The sequence below is a fragment of the Pogoniulus pusillus genome, chromosome 14 (assembly GCF_015220805.1).
Source record: "Pogoniulus pusillus isolate bPogPus1 chromosome 14, bPogPus1.pri, whole genome shotgun sequence".
NCBI classification, from domain to species: Eukaryota; Metazoa; Chordata; class Aves; order Piciformes; family Lybiidae; genus Pogoniulus; species Pogoniulus pusillus.
Genome location: NC_087277.1, coordinates 1,400,525 through 1,422,085, shown reverse-complemented (window position 1 = coordinate 1,422,085; position 21,561 = coordinate 1,400,525). Strand labels below are relative to the sequence as shown.

The 21,561-nt window shown below is 45.6% G+C and overlaps 1 protein-coding gene across 8 annotated transcripts in view; it reads left to right on the top strand.

Moving 5' to 3' along the window:
- The window catches only part of UBR5 (ubiquitin protein ligase E3 component n-recognin 5), an 88,170-nt gene extending 67,353 nt beyond the window's left edge, over window positions 1–20,817 (top strand). For 7 of the 8 annotated variants that reach the window (XM_064154056.1, XM_064154055.1, XM_064154051.1 and 4 more), the window contains 22 exons: window positions 379–636; window positions 985–1,253; window positions 2,375–2,586; window positions 2,922–3,152; window positions 4,664–4,737; window positions 5,298–5,470; window positions 5,570–5,683; window positions 6,196–6,416; window positions 6,910–7,030; window positions 7,153–7,251; window positions 7,965–8,208; window positions 8,741–8,852; window positions 9,787–9,931; window positions 10,216–10,346; window positions 10,588–10,648; window positions 11,106–11,281; window positions 12,402–12,486; window positions 13,290–13,445; window positions 14,038–14,151; window positions 15,485–15,629; window positions 16,152–16,237; window positions 17,702–20,817. In XM_064154056.1, the coding sequence (XP_064010126.1) occupies window positions 379–636; window positions 985–1,253; window positions 2,375–2,586; window positions 2,922–3,152; window positions 4,664–4,737; window positions 5,298–5,470; window positions 5,570–5,683; window positions 6,196–6,416; window positions 6,910–7,030; window positions 7,153–7,251; window positions 7,965–8,208; window positions 8,741–8,852; window positions 9,787–9,931; window positions 10,216–10,346; window positions 10,588–10,648; window positions 11,106–11,281; window positions 12,402–12,486; window positions 13,290–13,445; window positions 14,038–14,151; window positions 15,485–15,629; window positions 16,152–16,237; window positions 17,702–17,914 (3,440 nt within the window). In that variant the 3' untranslated portion in view covers window positions 17,915–20,817. The remainder of the gene's footprint in view (window positions 1–378; window positions 637–984; window positions 1,254–2,374; window positions 2,587–2,921; window positions 3,153–4,663; window positions 4,738–5,297; window positions 5,471–5,569; window positions 5,684–6,195; window positions 6,417–6,909; window positions 7,031–7,152; window positions 7,252–7,964; window positions 8,209–8,740; window positions 8,853–9,786; window positions 9,932–10,215; window positions 10,347–10,587; window positions 10,649–11,105; window positions 11,282–12,401; window positions 12,487–13,289; window positions 13,446–14,037; window positions 14,152–15,484; window positions 15,630–16,151; window positions 16,238–17,701) is intronic. The other variant, XM_064154050.1, reaches the window with a different exon arrangement.
- Window positions 20,818–21,561: the final 744 nt, after the last annotated feature.

Genomic DNA, 21,561 nt, shown 5'->3' with positions numbered 1-21,561 from the left:
TGTGAAGTAAAATGTTGTTACTCAGTGTAGAAGCTTAAGTTTAAGGCTAAGCCTGACCAGTTATTTTAAGGCTTTTTGAAAGCAACTGCTCTGCTGTCCAGTTTGGAAGCATAATGTTCAGAATTCGTTGCCTGAGGGCAGAACCAGTGAAGACATTTAAAATCAAATTATGTCTTAACCTTTTGAAATGTGAGCAGCTCTTTTTCTGTGAAACCAATAGAAAATTAACCTGATGTTGCAAGGATCATTTATTAATAGATTTTCAGCAGTGGTACTTCAGCCTTTCTGGTATGGACAAAGCTTGGAATGCTGATGTGATTGCTGCGGCCAGGCACAGGTGTGCGGTTGCCAGTGACTGTTGCTTCTCTTCCTCACCAGGAGCTAGCAGTGTTCCAGCATTTTTTTCTGAAGATGACTCTCAATCCAATGACTCCAGCGACTCAGACAGCAGCAGCAGTCAGAGTGATGACATAGAGCAGGAGACCTTCATGCTCGATGAGCCTCTGGAAAGAACCACGAATAGCTCCCATGCCAATGGTGCTGCCCAAGCTCCCCGTTCCATGCAGTGGGCTGTACGTAACACCCAAAACCAGAGGACTACTAGCACTGCTCCCTCTAGTACATCAGCCCCAGCAGGCAAGTCTCACTAAAACACATCCATGACTGCCAGTTAGCTCTGGGTTTGTTCCTTCCTCTGTTTTAGTTTGCTGCCTTAAGGATGAAACCTTACCTGTCTGAGAAGCACAATGCTGATGTATCTTGACTGTTTGAGTCAAGGAAGGATATGTTGTAGTTACTAAGAGGACAAAGGAGATGCCTACCGTAGCTAGTAATTTTTTTCGAGTTGCAGCTGTGATGTTAGTTAGTTGATGTTGTGATGTTAATATTTGCAGCTTTATTTCTAGAAATGCTCACAGTATTAGCCAATGCATAAAATATGTAGCAAAGGTAATTTGTTAATGTCAGACCTTCTTTTCTGTTTAGCAAGTTCAGCAGGCTTGATTTACATTGATCCGTCAAACCTGCGTCGCAGCGGTACCATCAGCACAAGCGCTGCTGCAGCAGCTGCTGCACTTGAAGCCAGCAATGCAAGCAGCTATTTAACATCTGCAAGCAGCTTAGCAAGAGCTTACAGCATCGTGATACGGCAGATATCTGACCTCATGGGTCTGATTCCCAAGTACAATCATTTAGTGTACTCCCAGATCCCAGCAGCAGTCAAGCTGACTTACCAGGATGCAGTGAACTTGCAGGTAAGAACATCCAGATGTTTGCAAAGAAGTAGAAGTCAATATAGCTGGGTTTTTTAAGTGAAATCACACAATGATTGAGCTTGCAAGTGACCTCTGAAGATTGGTTAGTCCAAATTCCCAGCAGGGCCAGTGCTATGTCCAGTGAGGTTTTGAATATCTCCAGGGTTGGAGACCCCACAACTGCTCTGCACAGCCTGTTGGTTAACTGTTTTCATAGTAAAAAAGAAAAAAAATACTGGAGTGTAAATGGACTTGCCAAGTATTTTGTTTGTGCCTCTTGCCCATTGACACCACTGAGAGGAGAAGGAGGAGTTACTGTGTACCTATTTGTCAGGTATCCATACATACTGATAAAGGTGCTCCTGAGTTGTTTTCTTGACTAGAAACTCTCAACTCTCTCAGCCTCTCCTCGTGTGAGGGGTGGTGTAGGCTGCAGTAGTTGCAGTTACTAATTCAGTTAAATTGTTTATATTTGTATACATGCTCTTCCAGAAAAGGAATTTCAGGGGGGTTTATTTTTTCAGCTAAGTCTGACTGATACCTGTTTAGTAGTTAAGTCAAGACTGACTGCTTTGGAGATAGTGATGATCTCTGCAAAGAGATCTTTTGCCCTGTTCTTTGTGATGTGAATTGTTGAGTCTATAGAAGAAGAAAGTAAGAGACAAATAATTATGAGGTGAAAGATTTCTACAGGTAAATGTTTTCTGTCCCTTCTTTCAGAGACTTGATCATCCTTTTTCTGTTACTTGCATGTTTTTTGGTACAGTGCTCTTGATTTTTGGGTTTCAAATGTATATGTAGCCAATATCCCCAGGATGTGTGTGCCTGGGAGGTGCTGGGTGGTTGCAAGGTGAGGAGTAGAAGAGAAGCTCAGAAGGCAGAGAGGGATGGTGAGAATGCTTTACAGCCACCAAGGTGTCAAGTGATGGCAGCTACTTGCTACTGTCTCAACAGAGCTTTTGGAAGCTGTCAGTGGTTGTTCTTGAATGTGGCTTTACAGCCTCTTTGTTCATTGGCAGTCAGATGTCACTGTAAAAGCCACAGTGGAAGCTTACATTGTGGTTGCTTTCTCATCATCGGTTCTACTGCTTGCGAAACTCAACAGATCTCTTTTTGTATAGAACTACGTAGAAGAAAAGCTGATTCCTACTTGGAATTGGATGGTTAGTATCATGGACTCCACCGAAGCCCAGCTGCGCTACGGCTCTGCCTTGGCATCTGCCGGTGATCCTGGGCATCCCAATCACCCTCTGCACGCCTCGCAGAACTCGGCCCGGCGGGAGCGGATGACAGCCCGCGAGGAGGCCAGCCTAAGGACGCTCGAGGGAAGGAGGTGTGGAAACGCTTTGACTGCTGCATGCCATAGGAGTGACCAGATTTACAGTCAGCTACGTTGTAGAAGTGCGCTTCTGTAATGCAGCAGGGGAGTTACTGCTCGGTTTAGTTGGCTGCCTGCATCCTTGCTGCTGGCTTGTGTATTCTGATGTGTTAGAGTCACCTCAAGCATCGGCTCTTTATGTTGTGCTGCACCTCAGCAGCTTCTAGTAAAGTGCATGGTTGTTGCTCTCATCATCACACTGGTTTTGTGGGAGAGCATTTTGAGGTTCTGCATCTGTCTGACTTGTAAAGGATGCCTGATCTGCCTGTTCAATCCTTTCCTCTCCCCAGACGTGCCACGCTGCTCAGTGCCCGCCAGGGGATGATGTCAGCACGTGGGGATTTCCTCAACTACGCCCTCTCTCTGATGCGCTCACACAACGATGAGCACTCCGACGTTCTTCCCGTTCTGGATGTCTGTTCTTTGAAGCATGTAGCATATGTTTTTCAAGCCCTTATTTATTGGATTAAAGCAATGAATCAACAGACAACATTGGATACTCCTCAGCTGGAACGAAAAAGGTACTGAGGGCTGACTTCTGGAAGCACAAAGTTGTGCAAAAGCAGCGTTTGCCCTTTTATTTCAGTCACTGCTGCTGCTCAGCAGCTCAGACATGTATCTGTGTATCTAACATGCATATTATAAAGAGAGTAGGTGTCATGGTATATAAGGTGCCTGTGCTTAATTGATAAGCCTGGTGTGCTGTCACAGAATCACAGAATGTCAGGGGTTGGAAGGAAGAGACCTCCAGAGATCATCAGGTCCAACCCCTCTGCCAAAGCAGGATCACCTAGGGCAGGCCACACAGGAACATGTCCAGGTTGGCTTTGAAAGTCTCCAGAGAAGGACTGTTACTGGTTTGTAACTGGTGTTTGGTATTAAAGCGTTTGTAGAATGCTTAAGACTCAAAACCAAACCATAGCCCAAAGTGTATAACCCCAGTGCTGGCTGTTTGCAAGGCTTGGAGAAGGTACAGAATAGTGGCTGGGTGGCAGGGGATGTCTGTGAAGGCTGAAGGATTGCATGGGTTGTTCTGCCCAGGAGTGCTGGTGCAGAACAGAAACAGGTAAGCTTATTCCTCAGAGAAGAGGAAAATACACATTTTTCTTTACATTGCCTTCTAAAGAAAAGTAATTCAATTTTCAGCAGAGAAGTTCAGTTTGCACTTAGATACCTCCTCACTTTCCCCACCACTGGAAAGAAAAGTGGTTGGAACATGATTTGGCCTGTTCAGTGTCCTGTTCAAATATTTGTATGCTGATTGCTGCAAAAGATTTTCTTGCCACTGAAACTTGAAGTTGATTATTAACTTTGTGACAGTGTCTCTGAAAGATGTGCTAGAGGCAGTTGCTCAGCTGAAAAATGCAGTCTGCTCCTCACATGCAACACCAGCACTTATTTATAATTCTATCAGACATGGAAAGAACAGGAGAGAAGATGTCAAAGTCTGGTAAGATAGGCCAGATGATTGGTCTGATGATATGTTGGGGTGGTTCAGTTTGGAGAAGAGAAGGCTACAAGGAGACCCTATTGTGGCCTTCCAGTGTCTGGAGGAGGCCTGCAGAAAAGCTGGTGAGGGACGTTTTAGGGTGTTGGGTAGTGATAGGACTTGGGGGAAATCTAAGCTAGAGGATGGGAGATTGGAATTAGATGTTAGGAAGAAGTTCTTCACCATGAGGGTGGTGAGAGACTGGAGTAGGTTGCCTAGGGAGGTGGTGGAAGCCCAATCCCTGGCAGTTTTTAAGGACAGGCTGCATGTGCCTCTGAGTAAGCTGATCTAGTGGCAGGTGTCCCTGTCTGTGGCAAGGGGGGGTTGGAACTGGAATGATCCTTGAGGTCCCTTCCAACCCTGACTTTTCTGTGATGTAACACAGTGAGTGGAGTGTGTAGTAAGTACTCTACTGCACTTTGGCTTTAGATTGAATTTGTTACTATGTACAACTCGGAACTCTTGCTTTTAGTGACTGCTACAGATGTAAATGTTTAACCTAATGTTTCCTTCAAGAGGATTGACTCTCACTTTCTTTTAAAGAACTCGAGAGCTTTTGGAACTGGGGCTGGACAATGAAGATTCAGAGCATGAAAATGATGATGACACCAATCAAAGTTAGTAAACAGAACCCCTGCTGTAGGATGCCAAAATCCAGCACTTTGTTTTGTGAGGTTTTGCCCCTTGAGCCTGGTTGAGGTGGTCAGTAAATGTTGCTACTTGTATATGTTGAGTTAAAGTTGGGGTTTGGTAAGATTCTTAGCATTGTTACCTTGAAAAAATTCTCTCATTGGCTGCTCTTGTCTTGGGACCTTCCTTTTCATCTCCTTTTTCTCTAAAGCTGCAAAATTTGTGCCTTGACTTGTTCTGCACAGTGACAAGATTTTAAAATTTGAGTTGAACTGGTTTTGGTGTTTTGGTCTGGTGGAAGTGCTGCTGAAGATGGATCCTTACATGAAGTACAAACAGTGTAGGAGTGCACGCTCAGTAAAGCTAGGGACAGTGAGCGGAAGAGAAGTGCTGACAGACAGCTTGGTACAGAAGGGGTTGGGAAGTGTTCACCTTTGCAGAGGGGCTCCACCAGGCAGAGAGCTGAGGGAAGGGTACTCATTTTTTGGTATTTCAAATCTTTGTTTTCACAACTGTGAAAACTGACTTGGAGTCTGCTCACGTTTAGGTGCCACGCTCAACGACAAAGATGACGACTCCCTCCCAGCAGAGACTGGCCAAAACCATCCGTTTTTCAGGCGATCAGACTCCATGACCTTCCTCGGTTGCATTCCCCCCAATCCTTTTGAGGTTCCTCTGGCAGAGGCCATCCCCCTGGCAGACCAGCCCCATCTGTTACAGGTGACATCAGAGTTGCTGTTCTGGCAGGAAACTGCAGCTTGCCTTTTCGTCTCTAACTGAAATATATTATTTACCCAGAGTGCTCCTGTTCCTTTTCAGCCAAATGCACGCAAAGAAGATCTGTTTGGCAGACCCAGCCAGGGGCTGTATTCATCTTCTGCCAACAGCGGCAAGTGCTTAATGGAGGTTACAGTGGATAGAAACTGCCTCGAGGTACATTTAAATCTTCTGTTATTTTAAACAGTAGGGTGATTTTAGCTAATCCCTCCACCCTTAAAAAGACACACCAATGTTTGCAGAGAGCTGTGAGCCGATTTCAGACTGATCATTTGAAAGCTTGGGCTGTCTTAACGTAGGACCTCCTAGGATTCCTGAGTTAGGTCAGGTTTCAGACAAGGTATTTGTTTTTAAAGGCTGTGGTACAATCCCAAGTTAATTTTGAAATGCCAATGATATCACTATTTGTGATAAGAATTATTATCTCTCTATAGGCTTAGTAGTTTTCACTCACCTATAAACTGGATATTAAATGGCAAATGTATGAAATGCAAACATAAGTTAAGAAAATGATTTTCCATCTTTGTTGAAACGATTGAAGCTGTTATCTTTGAACAGGTCAATTACAGTGCTCCCTATTCTGTGCTTTAAAAAGAGATCTGTAATAATCCTGGAAAGGCCTTCTTAGATGGCTTTGGAAACACAGTGAAATCTTACTTCTTGTTTAGGTTCTTCCAACTAAAATGTCCTACGCTGCCAACTTAAAAAACGTGATGAGCATGCAGAATCGGCAGAAGAAGGAAGGAGAGGAACAGAATGTGCCTACAGAAGAGTCTGAGAGTTCAAAGCCAGGGCCTTCAGCTCACGATCTTGCAGCACAACTGAAAAGCAGCTTGTTGGCAGAGATAGGATTGACAGAAAGCGAAGGGCCACCTCTCACATCTTTCAGGTAGTTGGAGTTGAAAGTTATTCGTAGAATGGGTTAGCTTGGAAGGGACCCCAAACATCATCCAGGTCCAACCCTCCAGTCCTTGAGCAACCTGCTGCAGACTTGCTATGGTGCCTGGGTAGCTAAGTGTGAAAATCAGCATTGCCAGTTCAGTGATCCTGACCATGTTTTATGCAGTTAGGTATTGAGCTGCCCTCACTTTGAAAAACAGCTTTAAAAAAAATATATAATTGAGGTCTTGCTTGAAGTGAGACCAATCACAATGAATTCCATGCAGCAGTGAAGCTTAGTGCTTCCAGAGTCATTTCACTTGGGAAGTAAGACTTGTGTAGAAGCTGAAAGTAAGCTGCTTTGTGTGTCTGCCTCTGCAAACTTACTGTGCTGTGGTGGTGCTTATTAGAAATAAGGGGGTTATTTGAAGGCAGAGAGTGGGGGATAAAAAAGGCACACAAAATGTGTCTGACTCGATTTTGCTTGTCTTCCCTCCTGTCAGGCCACAGTGCAGCTTCATGGGCATGGTTATATCTCATGACATGTTGCTGGGGCGGTGGCGCCTTTCGTTGGAGTTGTTTGGTAGAGTATTCATGGAAGATGTTGGAGCAGAGCCTGGGTCGGTAAGTATGTCCCACCGGGAGGACAGTTCCTCTTACTATGTTGTGAACTTCCCTCATTGTTCTGCCTTTGGTTTACTTACTGGGGTTTGATTTTTTTTCCCCCTATTTTCTTCCATTTTCAGATCCTGACTGAATTGGGTGGCTTTGAAGTGAAGGAATCCAAATTCCGCAGGGAGATGGAAAAGCTTAGAAACCAGCAATCCAGGGATTTAACACTGGAGGTGAAGTGTCAGCTTCTTGCTTTCATTGAAAGCTGAGCTACTGCACTAGCTTGACAGTATTGTGTTAAGTTTTGGGCACCGTGATAAAGGAGAGATGTGGAGGTGCTGGAGTGGGTCCAGAGGAGGGCAACGAAGGGAAGGGCCTGGAGAATAAATCTTGTGAGGAGTGCCTGAGGGAGCTGGGGATGGGTATTGTGAGGAAGAGGAGGCTGAGGGGAGACCTTGTTGCTGCCTACAGCTACCTGAAGGGACATTGTGGAGAGGCTGCGGCTGGGCTCTTCTCTCAGGGAATTGGAGACAGAACAAGGGGGAATGGCCTCAAGATGAGACTGGGGAGGGTTAGATTGGACTTTAGGAAAAGGTTTTTTGTGGAGAGAGTGGTCAAGGACTCGAATGAGCTGCCCAGGAGGTGGAGGAGTCACCCAGCCTGGCTGTGTTTCAGGGTGGTTTGGATGTGGTGCTTAGGTTTTAGGTGAATCTTGTAGAGTAAGGTTCTAGGTTGGACTTGGTGATCCTGAGGGGCTTTGCCAGCCTGCATGTGGCTGTGATTCCCTGGGACAGAAGTCTCAGAGTCTGCAAACAAGTGTCCTAAACCTTCCTGTGTTGTCATTCCCCTGTAGTCTGATGGGTATTTTCTTAGTCTGCAGACGAGGCCAGAAACTTCTCATGAGGCTGAGATTCAAGAAAAGAAAACTTCTTTGTGTTTTCCCTAGGTTGATCGAGACAGAGATCTTCTGATTCAGCAAACCATGAGGCAGCTCAACAACCACTTCGGCCGCAGGTGTGCTACCACTCCCATGGCTGTGCACAGAGTCAAAGTTACTTTTAAGGATGAGCCAGGAGAGGGCAGCGGCGTAGCACGGAGCTTCTACACGGCTATCGCCCAGGCTTTTCTGTCCAACGAGAAACTGCCCAACCTGGACTGCATTCAGAATGCCAACAAGGGCACCCACACAAGTAAGTGCTGCACAGCGGCTAGGCTCTGCATGCCTTCTTTACACTGAAATACCTGGCACTGGTTGTCTCAGATAACTCTTCTTAGCTCAGCAAAGGAACAGTGGAAATTGTGCATGTCACCTTTCTGAGGCAAGAAAAGAGCTTTTTTCCCCCTTGTGCTTTTTTGGAGCATTTTTCATCTGTTAATAGTTTGTCAAGATTTTAGCTACTAAGTGCTTACATATTTTAGTAGGACTTCTCCATCTGGCTTGTCACAAATATACTTTCAAAAACATTAAAACCTATGTAAACTTTTGAGGCATTTTGGCATTTGTAAGTTACTACAAAGTCTGCCTAAGTTTGTACTGTTCCTTAATTCCCAATATTCCCAAGTGGAGATGATCCCCAATTGCTAGTTTAAGTGGAGTGGTTCTGTCTCACTGATGTCTTTCAAGCTGTCTTCCAAGGAAAACTCTGCCCTCCTGACACTGAATCTTAGACAGGAAAGAGAACTACAAAGACGTTTAAGCTTATGAGGATTTTTCTCCTTCAGGTCTGATGCAGAGATTGCGAAATAGGGGCGAGAGAGACCGGGAAAGGGAGCGAGAGAGAGAAATGCGGAGAAGTAGTGGCTTGCGAGCTGGTTCTCGGAGAGATAGGGATAGGTAAGTGGTGCATTTGTAATCTGATGGAGACACTGACAAATGGGATCCTTGCTGTGCTTATCCTTCAGAAAGGTACTTCCTCAGATCAACAGGGGCTGTCTTGTCTTGACTTTCATTGATGTATTGATAGAATTTATTGATGTTTGTTATAGGCTTTAAATGTTTAAGGAATGGTTGTACTTCAGCACTGATAGATGGTCTCAACCCTATGTCTTTGTTTGGGGCTCAGCTAGGACAGGGTTATGGGTTTGTTTTGTTTTGTCATTGTTGGACCCAAAAAAGACTGTCATGATCCAGGCCCAGACTCACACAGCTGTGCCCTCACCCCCCACACATGGTGGAATGGGAAAGAGAACTGGAAGAAAAAGGCAAAGCCCTGTGGGTTGAGATGGAGTTTAGTGGAAGAGTGCAAAGAGAGACAGAGACCCACCTGGCCCTGGCCCTGACAAGAAATTGCCAAGTCATAGTCACAAGGTCAAAGCATCCCCTTTGCCCCAGCCAGCCCTTCCCCTGGCTAGCTGGCATCCAATACCCACTGGCTGGTTCAGCTGCCTTGGCTACAGTCCCTGCCAGCTTCTTGTGAAGGAGAAAAAAAACTCCAACAAACCAACAAAACAAAAACTTAACCTGGACAGGCATTGATCTCTCCTGCTCAACCTCTAATACAGTCTTGTGCCCTGGAATACATGGTGAGGTGCTTTAAAAGCAGGCTGGCTGGTGGTGGTGTGGGACTGCTATACTCGCATCCTACTGAGCTCACAATCTCTGGTTCCCTCTGTCTGTGAGTCCCTCTCTCCAAGCAGCTGTGAGCAGCACTCCTGTTACAGCATAAAGAGCTAATGCTAGTTTGAATCTCTGAGCAAATGGTATTGTGGCAGAAGATTTTGGGGTTGTTTGCTCTGAGATGAGTACAAACTGTGCTCGTTTTCTTAAGGGACTTTAGAAGACAACTCTCCATTGACACTCGGCCTTTTAGACCGGCATCAGAAGGAAATCCGAGCGACGACCCTGACCCTCTTCCAGCACACAGACAAGCCCTTGGGGAGAGGCTCTACCCTCGGGTGCAAGCAATGCAACCAGTAAGCCTTACAGATCTAACAGTACACTTAGCCACACCTTGTTCTTGGCACCTTTTATTAATGAATTCCCTTTGCCCATTGTTGTTGACATAACTCAGAATATTTGAAGGTGTAGGGCTGTTAAAATGGCATTTCAAAAAGATTTTGGTTCTGGAATTTGTCATGTAGGAGGTATCCTGTAGTGCTTTCTAGATTTAAGATACTAAAACTTTCACAAATCCATAATTGAAAGTGAGAGAACTGGAGGAGAGCAATAAGATGTGTTTATCATTGCTTATCCCCAGGCATTTGCAAGTAAAATCACAGGAATGTTGTTGGAGTTGTCCCCTGCTCAGCTGCTTCTCTTACTAGCCAGTGAAGATTCCCTTAGAGCAAGAGTTGATGAAGCAATGGAACTCATTATTGCACATGGCAGGTAAAGTACCAAGGATTTAGATAAGAAGTGACAACTGATTTTTGTGGCCAAAGCACTTGCACTGTGCTGCATCTCATTCCGATACATGCAGCTTACTCCTTGCTTTGTTCTAGATCTTTCTTTGCACGAGTGACTGATTGACTTCAATTTAATGTAGCTGGCTTCAGAATATGACAAGTCCTTCTGCTGAAATTAACTCTGCCTTCTTGTTCCTTGTTTTTCTTCCCCCTCCCCTTTGAAGGGAGAATGGTGCTGACAGTATATTGGATCTTGGATTGCTGGACTCTTCAGACAAAGTGCAGGTAAGCAACTGTTGCACAAAACCAATCCATTTAACATTCAGTTCTGTCAGTTCATTAAAAAAACTGCAGGCCTCCTTTATCATGCAAGTCAAAGCTCTCTTTAAGAATCTTGGGGAGTTACCCCTCACCCTCCCCACTGCTGTTCTCTCTCTCCTCCCTTCCCCCTCCCAGCTGCTATTCCCCCTCTCCTCCCCCCTCCCTGCTGCCTTTCCCTTTCTCCTCTCCTCCCCCTCTCCCCTCCCTGCTGCCGTTCCCTCTCTCCTCCCCCTCCCTGTTTCCCTTCCCCTCCCTTCCCCTCTCCTCTCCTGCCGTTCTCCCTCTAAGTTACCATTAGACAACATGATGGAAGTGATTAACCAGTGGAACTGGAGCCCAGGGCCTAGTGGCAGGTAGCTTGTTGCTGCATGTCAGTGACCAGAAGAACGTTTGCTCATTGCCATTCTGACTTTGCCCCCAGGAGAACAGAAAGCGGCACGGTTCCAGCCGCAGCGTGGTAGACATGGAGTTAGATGACACAGATGATGGGGATGACAATGCACCACTTTTCTACCAACCTGGGAAACGAGGCTTTTATACACCAAGACCTGGTAAAAACACAGAAGCCAGGCTGAACTGTTTCAGAAACATTGGCAGGTAGGCTCCTGCTCGCTTCCTGCTCTGTAGACATGGGAGAGGCAGATGGATGAAACACCAGGGAAAAGTGCCAGTGAATCCAGGCTGCAAAGGCTTCATTACTTCTGTGCCCTTTATTTCTCACCTGGGCCTAAACAGTGGGAAATGTGCACATGTGAACTGGAGGGGATTTTTTTTGTTTGTTTGTTTGGTTGGTTGGTTTTTTTTTACAACCTGGAAGTTTTATACTGCAGAAAGTATCATTTAGAAATTATAGATGTGCCTGATTTTTCTTCTGGGGATTGACAGGGCTGGAAAGCTACCTGTAGCCTTTGGACCTTTTCAATCACAGAATGGTAGGGGTTGGCAGGGAGTTCAAAAGTTTAAACAGTCCAGCCCCCCCTGCTAAAGCAGCATCACCCAGAGCAGGTCACACAGGAACACATCCAGGCAGATTTTGAATAGCTTCAGAGAGGGAAACTCCACAATGCCCTTGGGCAGCCTGTTCCAGGGTTCTGTCATCCACATAGTGAAAAAATTCCTCCTTGTGTTTCCATGGAACTTCTATGCCTCAGCTTCCACCACTTCCCCTTGTGCTGGCACTGAACATCACTCAGAGCCTGGCTCCAGCCTCTCGTCACTCACCCTGCACATATTGATAACCATGAACGAGGTCACCCCTAAGGCTCCTCTGCTCCAAGCCCCAGCTCCCTCAGCCTCTCCTCCTAAGGAAGATGTCCTGTTGCCTTCATCATTTTTGTGGCTCTGTGCTGGACTCTTTGAAACAGTTCCCTGAGGTCCTTTTTGAACTGAGTGGCCCAGAACTGGACACAATATTCCAGATAGTGCCTCAGCAGGTCAGAGTGGAGGGAGGAGAACCTCTCTCAACCTCCTTACCACAGCCCTTCTGATACACCCCAGGATGCTTTTGGCCTTCTTGGCCACAAGAGCACATTGCTGGCTTATGGTCAACCTTCTATTCACTAGGACCCCCAGATCCTTTTCCCCTTCCCTGCTCTCCAGCAGGTCAGTCCCCAGCCTATACCAATCCATGGGGTTATTCTTCTTGCTGTGTGTTTGCTGAAAGCTCTCCAATGCAATTCCTATTGTACCAAAACAAATCCCAAACATTTCTTTCCAGGATCCTAGGATTGTGCTTGTTGCAGAATGAACTCTGTCCCATCACATTAAATAGACACGTAATCAAAGTTCTCCTTGGCAGAAAGGTAAGCTGGACAGAGGAATCTTGGTTTCATTTAATTGCATAAACTCTTGCCTTCAAAACCTGCCTTTTTTCCCCATATTAACTGCCAGAGCTGATAATGGAGCTTTAAATTGAATTTGAGGAGCAAAGCTGAGTAGATGTGCTAGAAAGTCAGGTATTTGACTAAGAGGATTAATATGCAATAGGTTAGAGTTTGACTTCAACAACAGCTTACTGCCTCCCCTTTTTGTCTCCTCTTTAACCTGAAGGCTTGGAGAAGTAGTGCTGGACCACAGTAGGTGATAGCCTTTCAAGTTAGCAAAAGCATTTCCCTCAATGTTTGAGAGAACTTACTGGATTGCAATTCAAATGTCCCAAGTGTGGGTTTCAGTTAATTCAGAGCCATAATTACCTCAACGTGTGACAAAAACACTTCTCCACTCACCCTCTTTTCTCCTCTGTTCTCGTCCCCCTCTCCTCTGTGCTTAAGTGGCAAGGAGCTTCCAGCATTTCCAACTCAGTAACCTCCCTGTGCTGCTCTAGGTGATACGTAGGATGTGTGTTTTCTTTGTAACCTCTATGCCCTTACTGGCAGGAAGGCTTTACAAGTCTGCCTTTGTGTTGTGCTGATGCACCTGAGCTGAGTGTTCTAATGTACCTTCCAAAGCAGGCTGAAAGTAGGCATTTGCCTTGATTTCCAAGTGCTTGTCTGCTTTGTTAGCAGTTGTGCACTGCTCTGTGCTTGTGCAGAGATTAGGGACGGATCCCATCATTTTGAAGGCATTTTCCATCCCCACTGTGCTCCAAACGTCTCTCTTTGTCTAGGTGAACTGGCATGACTTTGCCTTTTTCGATCCGGTTATGTATGAGAGCCTTCGGCAGCTCATCCTCGCTTCCCAGAGCACAGATGCTGATGCAGTGTTTGCAGCAATGGACTTGGCCTTTGCAATAGACCTGTGCAAGGAGGAGGGTGGAGGGCAGGTAAGCACAGCCAAACCTGTGTCTCTGCAGCTTCAGAGTGCAGCTCATGCACATTGCAGTCTATACATAATCCATGCTCTTCTTAGATGCTGGGATCCCATGCTTAGAGGCTGGGATAATTATTTCACCCTTCCTAGAGTCAAGTGAGACATTGAAATGTGGGGGGCTTTCGTTGAAGCTGATGTAGAGCCCACCAGAAAGCCTGGATAGCTTAGTCAGTCCCAGGGAATCTGTAAAGCTAGGAGATGCTGCTTGGTTTTAGAGGGATATTAAGCAATAAAGTGCTGCAGCATAATGTGGTGGTTGTACTAATCTCATTGCCTTGTCTCCCCCCTTTCTTTTTTGTCTCTCCCCCCCCTCTTCTTTTTTGTCTCTCCTCCCCCTCTTCTTTTTTGTCTCTCCTCCCCCTCTTCTTTTTTGTCTCTCCTCCCCCGCTTCTTTTTTGTCTCTCCTCCCCCGCTTCTTTTTTGTCTCTCCTCCCCCGCTTCTTTTTTGTCTCTCCTCCCCCTCTTCTTTTTTGTCTCTCCTCCCCCTCTTCTTTTTTGTCTCTGCCCCCCTTTCTTTTCCCCTGGTCCTTGTTGCTCTGCCCCAGGTTGAACTCATTTCCAATGGTGTAAATATACCAGTCACTCCCCAGAATGTATATGAGTACGTCCGGAAATACGCCGAACATCGAATGTTGGTAGTAGCAGAACAGCCTCTACATGTAAGTCTTTGCTGCAGTGTGGTTAAGAAAACAAACAACTGAAAAACCCAAGCAAACAAACAAACAAAAAAAACCCCTGTCAGATTCCAGTCAGTTAATTCTCCTCATTGGGATACTGCTAATCAGTTTTCTCATGGAGTTTTGACAGCTCAACTAAAAATAGTGGAGTCTCTGATGATTTTTGCAGCTGTATAACTGTTTGTGCAGGGCCATGGGAGCTGAGTACTTGGAGTGGTTTCTCCTGCTTTTATAGAAGGAGGGATCGTTTCTTTTCATTTCTACATGTGTTCATTTCTTCAGCTCAAGTGGCATGCATCCTCTTGGAATTTGTGCTTTGGGTTTGGGCTTTTGTGCTAATTTGCTTTAACAGTCTCTCCCCTTTTGTTGTTTGGGGGTTGTTGAGGGTTATTTTAGCCTCATTTAAAAAATCCAGAAGAAATGACAGAGTTATTCATATAAATCATCTTCAGCTTCTGCCTTGGGCCTTTGTTTTAAAAGGAGAAATTTGCTGTGAAACACACAACCTTGTTCTGGTTTTACTTCCTTGGCAAGAAGCCCAAACAGTTGACTGTATTAAACTCTTTCAAAAATCAAAGGGCTTCAAAACCCAGATTAAAATACAAATTAGCTGTCTATAAGAATATATTCGCCTGTTAATGAAGGGCCAGTACTTGGAACCACTCACTCTGTCATATACTGCATCTAAACTGGGTCACTTCTGCTGACCGTGGCTTCCTGCTGCATTTGTAGCTAAACCAGCAGGCTGCTGGATTGCCTCTCTGCAGTTTAGGTCCAAAATTGTCACAGAAAGAAAGTAGCCCTGGAGCTGAACTTATTTGGTCTCCATGTCTGCCTGTATTAGTAGTTTGCTAGAACAGGTTGCTCAAGGCCTCATCCAACCTGGCCTTGAACACTTCCAGGGAGGTGATCACATTGGGTGATTCTCTGCTCCACAACCTCCCTGAGCAGCCTGGATGAATGAGGCCTTGAGCTACCTGTTCCAGTGGGAGGTGTCCCTGCCTATGGCAGGGAGTTGGAACTGGATGAGCTTTGAGGTCCCTCCCAGCCTAAACCATTCTATGATTTACTTCTGCTCCTGGTGAAATACTAGTTCAAACTATTCTTGCTTTCTTCTAGGAATGGTTGGCAGGGTTTAAAAGGTGGATGCAGTTCTTTCTTCCAGAAAGTTCTGCATCTGGCATGGTAAAGCTCTGAAAGGAAAGAGCAGCTGGCAGAACAATGTGTGTTGAGTTGGGAACTGCCCAAGGAGCTTTTCAGTGCTGCCTTTGAAAGCCGATGGGGGCTGTAATGAGTCTGGTGCTTTTCACTGCAGGCAATGAGGAAGGGTCTCCTGGATGTACTGCCAAAGAATTCATTAGAAGATTTGACAGCAGAAGATTTCAGGCTTTTGGTGAATGGCTGTGGTGAAGTAAATGTGCAAATGCTAATCAGCTTCACTTCTTTCAACGATGAGTCAGGTATGAAATGACTTCTTTGGAAGCAGAGTTGCAGGGACACTCTTCGGTCTTTAAACTTCAAACTACCCTTTCAAAGTTGACATCAGTTACTAAGTCAGTGAAAACCTTAATAAAATCATTCCTGTGGCTTTTGCATAACTTTGCCACTCTTGCCCTTCAGTTGAGGGGGAGGGAAGCACATTTTTCAGCTTGGCTCTTATTTGATGCTGAATCCAAGAGCTGTGTGACTGCTGCTGCACCTTTCCTCCTGACTTAACTCTGGAACTGTCAATGTCATGGATGTAGTCTAAGGTGTTCTGCAGAATTTTTTATTGTGCATGATGTTTAGCTGCTCTTAGGCTTTTTAGGAGGGAGAGAGTGGTAGCTGCTGTGTCTGAGCTAGCCTTTCTGTTCAGAAGTACGTGTGTTACTTTTGCTGTTAGCTGCAGCTGATGAACGAGATCATAGCCGAGCTCCAGCCTGCTCTCTCCGTGCTTGTTGGCCTGTGCACCAGCTCAGTCACATCTCTTTAACTTCACACAGGAGAAAATGCTGAGAAGCTTTTGCAGTTCAAGCGCTGGTTCTGGTCCATAGTTGAGAAGATGAGTATGACAGAAAGACAGGATCTGGTAAGTTGTCCATTCCCAGTGGACACGTGCAGAAGAACCGGAATGCTGCGCGGTGTTGTCTGCCTGCGGAGACTGCGCACGCAGCGGAGCAGGGTGGGGGGGTAGGGTTTGATGAGCTTTTCAGTTCTGGAAGCATCAGGTGTGACTCTTAGACCCTGCAACTGAAAGCAAGCAGGGCCTCTCCTTACAGTCACAGGGCTCCTGCAGAAACACAGCTACAGTCCCTGCACAGCTGTTCTGAAGTTGAGTGACTGTGGTTGAGTGAAGGTTTAGTTCTCTTCCTGGGTCATCTGCTCTCCTGACCTTAAATCCTGAGGGCAGCACCTGTGTCCTGCCTGCGAGATGTCAGTAATGACAGCTCTCCTCAAAGCCCTGTGAGAAAGCTGCTGAGAATGAAAGGACAGGAGACTGTTCAGGGCAGGTAATTCTGGAGAACTTGCCTGTAAGTGGTATTCACTGAGTGCTTCTTTAAACTATTTGCTTTTAACTTCTTACTACTTAAGGTACCATCCCTCCTTTACAGTTTGCTGAAAGGAACCTAGGGCAGAGTGGAAACCACAGAACATGTTTGTTAACAACTGCCTCATGGTTATACATTTGGTAGTGTCTGCTCTGTGAGTCAATATTCCACTCCTGAGATGTGAAACCAAATGTTTTCTGTTGCTGCCTCTCTACAAGTGCTGGGTTCTGTAGTCACTGAGTGGTTTGTGAGAGATCTCTGGTGGATTTTGTATTGATGTCAGTCACCATCTCGTCCCAGATGGATTCAAGGTTGTTTTGCATAACGAGGATTTGTTGATAGGGGACCATGTTGAGTAGCTTTTATCAGTTTGAACAGAAGTATGTGATACAGGGACTGGAGCAGTGCTTGTGAGGAGAGGCTGAGAGCCTTAGGGCTGGTCAGTCTGGAGAGCAGAAGGCTGAGAGGAGATCTGAGTAATGTCTATAAATAGCTGAGGGCTGGGGGGTCAGGAGGTAGGAGACAGGGACAGCCTCTGCTCACTTGTGCCCTGGCATGGGACTGCAAGGGGCAGTGGATTGAAACTGCAGCACAAGAAGTTCCACTCCACATGAGGAAGAGCTTTTTGACTGTAAGGGTCCCAGAGCACTGGCACAGGCTGCCCAGAGAGTGGGCAGTGGAGTCTCCTTCTCTGGAGCCTTTTCGGCCCTGCTTGGATGTGTTCCTGTGCCACTTGCACTGGATTCTCTGTTCCTGCTCTGGCAGGGGGGTTGGACTTGAGGGTCTCCAGAGATCTTTGTAACCCCTCTAACATCCTGTGATCTGTGATAGAAGGAGCAGTTGAGAGCAGGATGTGGCCTGGCTGCTGAGTTGATTTGGCAGTACCCAGCAGCACATAGCATTGCCCACCTGGTGTGACTGCAGTTGTTCAAGCTGTCCCTGTGCATTAGGCAGCAGGAATTTTGGCCTGGTCCAGAATAACTTCTCATCTCTCCTTTTTTCAGGTTTACTTTTGGACCTCCAGTCCTTCATTGCCTGCCAGTGAAGAGGGATTCCAGCCTATGCCATCCATCACCATAAGACCTCCAGATGACCAACATCTTCCTACAGCCAACACTTGCATTTCTCGCCTTTATGTCCCACTCTATTCCTCTAAGCAGATTTTGAAACAGAAATTGTTACTCGCCATTAAGACCAAGAACTTTGGTTTTGTGTAGAGTCTAAAACCGTGTGTATTGCTGTGTAATATTCCTAGCTAACTTTTGTAGATTTTTCTTTTTGGTTTTGGTTTTTTTTTTTCCTTTCCATTTGTCTATAAAAGTTTATGAGAGTTGAAGCTGTCCTACCCCTGGTGGTCCTGTACCAGATCGAAATGCAAACATTCCTCTGTGCTCCGATTTGCAACCGCCGAGGCCGACGGAGCGCTGGCGAGCGGCTGCTGACGACAGTTTTGCTGGTCCAGGACTCCTTTTGCCTGACCCCAGCCAAAGATGACAGCAGAACAATAGAATTTACACTGTGATTTATCTTTTTGCTGAGGGGGGAAACAAACAAAGCAAAACAACAGAGACACAAAAGGAATCTGTAAAATGTTCTGAAAATTCACTGCTGCCTTTGTGGAAAGTGTTTCGGCAAAGGTTCTTGTATAGAGGGAGTAGGGAATTTCCAAATAAACAATTAAGGATGTCCTGTGGTTTAGTTTACCTTTTTTTTTTCTTTTTAGAGGGTTTTTTTTTGTTTTCATTTCTTCCTCTACCCTCCTCTTTCTCCCTTCCCCTCCCCCCCCAAAATGGTGTTTAATTTGTGGTTGGCTGCAGTTGTGTATCATGTATATTGAACTTGTAAAAAGAGAAGTTCCTGACAGCTCAGATCCCGGAGCTGGGATCCTCCTGACAGCTCAGATCCCGGAGCTGGGATCCTCCTGACAGCTCAGATCCCAGAGCCGGGATCCTCCTGACAGCTCAGATCCCAGAGTTGGGATCCTTCACTTTATGAAACCACTTCCATGGCAGTTTTCCGTTCTGATTGCATCAGATCCCCCTCACTGCTATTTTTGCATGTAAGCTGTACTCTGAGTGGGGTTTGGGGTTGTTTTGGTCCTGGGTTGGTTTTCGTACCAGGAGGCCAATGCACAGTATTTCATAGCTCACAATCAACCTTTTTGTTTTGTATCCCTGTTTCAGTGAACAGACAGTCAGGAGATTTTGTTCCACTACCAGTTCTAACCTGACACTTGTACTCCGTTATCTTTAACTCTGTAAACTCAGCCTGGGCACTTTCTGGTAACTGTAAAATGTTTATAAGATCATGATTATTGAAGATACATTTTTGGAAGACTTTAATGTTCGTGAGCAGCTTAACTTCTTTTGTATCTAGCCTTTTTTTAAGTACCTTGTTACAGTTTTTTAATAAAGAAATTACAGACAAAACACCAAGTCATGCTGAAGAAACAATAGTTTTTCTTTATTGAGCCATTTATACTTGAGCCAACAGCAGACCCTAAACGGAGTGGTTCACTGAACAAAAAAAAGAATCTGAATTTTGGCAACTGACAAAATTGACCTGCAGAAGACCTTCAGCCCACATTTTACAGTTAGCAGAGAATCCTGAACCAAACGGGCCAGGCAAACCCTTTCTTTGCATGGAAATGGCTTGAAGGGAAAGAGGCTTGTTCTGAACCTCCCCCCAAGGGAATTAGGGTAGGATCAATGTGTCAGACTGCTTTGCAGTGGGTTGTGTCCGTGTGCAGTTTTGAAGTGGTTGGTTGGTTTTGGGGAGGGCAGCCTCTGACCATAGCCTAGGACTTGTTTACCTGAATGCTGGAGAGAATTTTGAGAGTCAGGAAGTGATGAGTAAAGGAAGGAGCTAATTTTTCCATGTCAGATTCCTGAAAGCTTAGCAGACTGAGTAGTGAAGTTTTTCTGGTGATGACTTCTCTCCCTCTTTCTTGCTTCTCCAGCCTCATGAGTCTCTGTTAGTGATTTTTATGTTAATTACTTATGTTTTTCTTCCTTTTGATGGGAAGAGCCAAGCTAACGTTCTGACAAGAGTGGAATTGACCAGAGCTCTGCCGGGCTTTCCTTTCTGCCAGCCAGTTGAGGATGCTCGGAAGTTACCTACAGCTGTGATTTAAAAAGCAAACCTGTGTTTTCATCAATTATTCAGCTGGTAGAGATCCAGAGGGCAGAAATTCTGATCACCAGTTGCCAAACCAGTGCTCAAAAGTCCTGTTTTCTAAATCAGGCTGTTTCAGGCTTGTGCAGTTGGACTGCAAACAGATCAAGTAAAGAGATGTGGAGTTATTTCTGCATGTGCCTAATACTTGCTGAATCAGCCAGCCTAGAAAAAGGATAGTTTATGAGGATCAGAGTCTTCTGCATTTCCTGCTGTGGTCTCTGGCAGATCTTAACTTCAAGTCTGTGTCAGATTTTGCTGTGCAGTAGCCAAGTCTAGACATGGGTGTGGTGTAGTGTAGAGAATAAAGACTGGTATGGCTGCGCTGCTGGAGGGCAGCTGCAAGGGTGGCAAGGCAACATCTACCTTAGGCCTGGATTTCTAACTGGTGTCCTCCTTTCCATTACCAGAAACACCTCTAACTGAAACGTGTGGAGTTAGTAGAAAGCAACACCAGAAACCGTTTAGGCAGTCTGCAGCCTGTGAAATAAAAGCTCCCTCCCTCACAAAGCTTTGTGAGGCTTGATGTGTTGAACAAAATCCTATCCAAGGCCCTGGGATGAAAGGCCATATATAAATGTAAAGTACTGTGTGTATATATCTCTGTATTGTGTGTATATGTATATAAGTGTATGTGTATGTATAACATATAAATATATGTTATATGTATATATATTTCTGTATATAGCTTTAAACAGTTTTTTAAGTCCTGTAATGTATAGCTAGACGAGAAAAAAAGTGATGCAGATGAACTCCAAAGTAGCTCACCATATATACACACACGAGGCACTCTGAGGGGAGAGGGAATCTAGAGTGGTTTATGCTGTCAGCATTGACTTGGAATGTGTATGTAGCTTTATAAATAGCTCTTTTCCTCTGTATGGTATATTTAAACTCTATCAAGATTTTAATAAGAAAAAAATGTTTATTAAAATCATACACCTCATCTCCCTTTGGCTTAAGCCCTTCTGTTAGTGCACTGCTAAGATGGGGCAGAGAGAAACTAGTTAAAGGAAAGATCTGGAATGCTCACATTTAGTAGTCTTAACTCCTTAGCTGTTTCTAAGGGCTGACACCGGAGGCAGAGGTAGCTGCTCATGAAACGCTCTTGCCAGCTGCAGACTAGTTCCTGGCCTGAGTCTAGGGACACTGGCACACCAGTGCCAGTTCTCAGCTTTGGTTCCTGTTCTTAGCTAACTGTATCCAAGGTACACCACTTGCTGCAGCTTCACTCATTTCCCAGAGGTGACAGATTGTCTGGACTTGCCATCAAGTGGCCTTTCCCGTCTGTGTGGTGTGGGAGTGACTTCCTGCCCTGCAGTTACTCATCTCACCGTGAGAGAAGGCAGCTGTGAGCTGGCAAAGCTGGGCAAGGAAAGCCATGCCCTCCGACCACAGCAGGCCTGCAGGGAGGCAGTTTTATCTTGGGATGTTCTCCACAGTTGCATGCAGACCTGCTGGGCTTTGGATGTTTGCTTCCATGTATGCATGGAAGAGGAGGGCAGGAGCTTGTGTGCAGGCAGGAGAAGCACCTGGCACCACCAAGGGCCTCCCTTTTGAGTCTGCTCCTCGGAGCTCTAAATTCAGCACACCTTTGTCGCTCAGTGCCACATGAAATGCTCAGGAGATGACTGGTGACCTCCTTGGAGGAAGCTTAGGGCTGCTCTCCTCTAGCTCTCTTGATAGCATC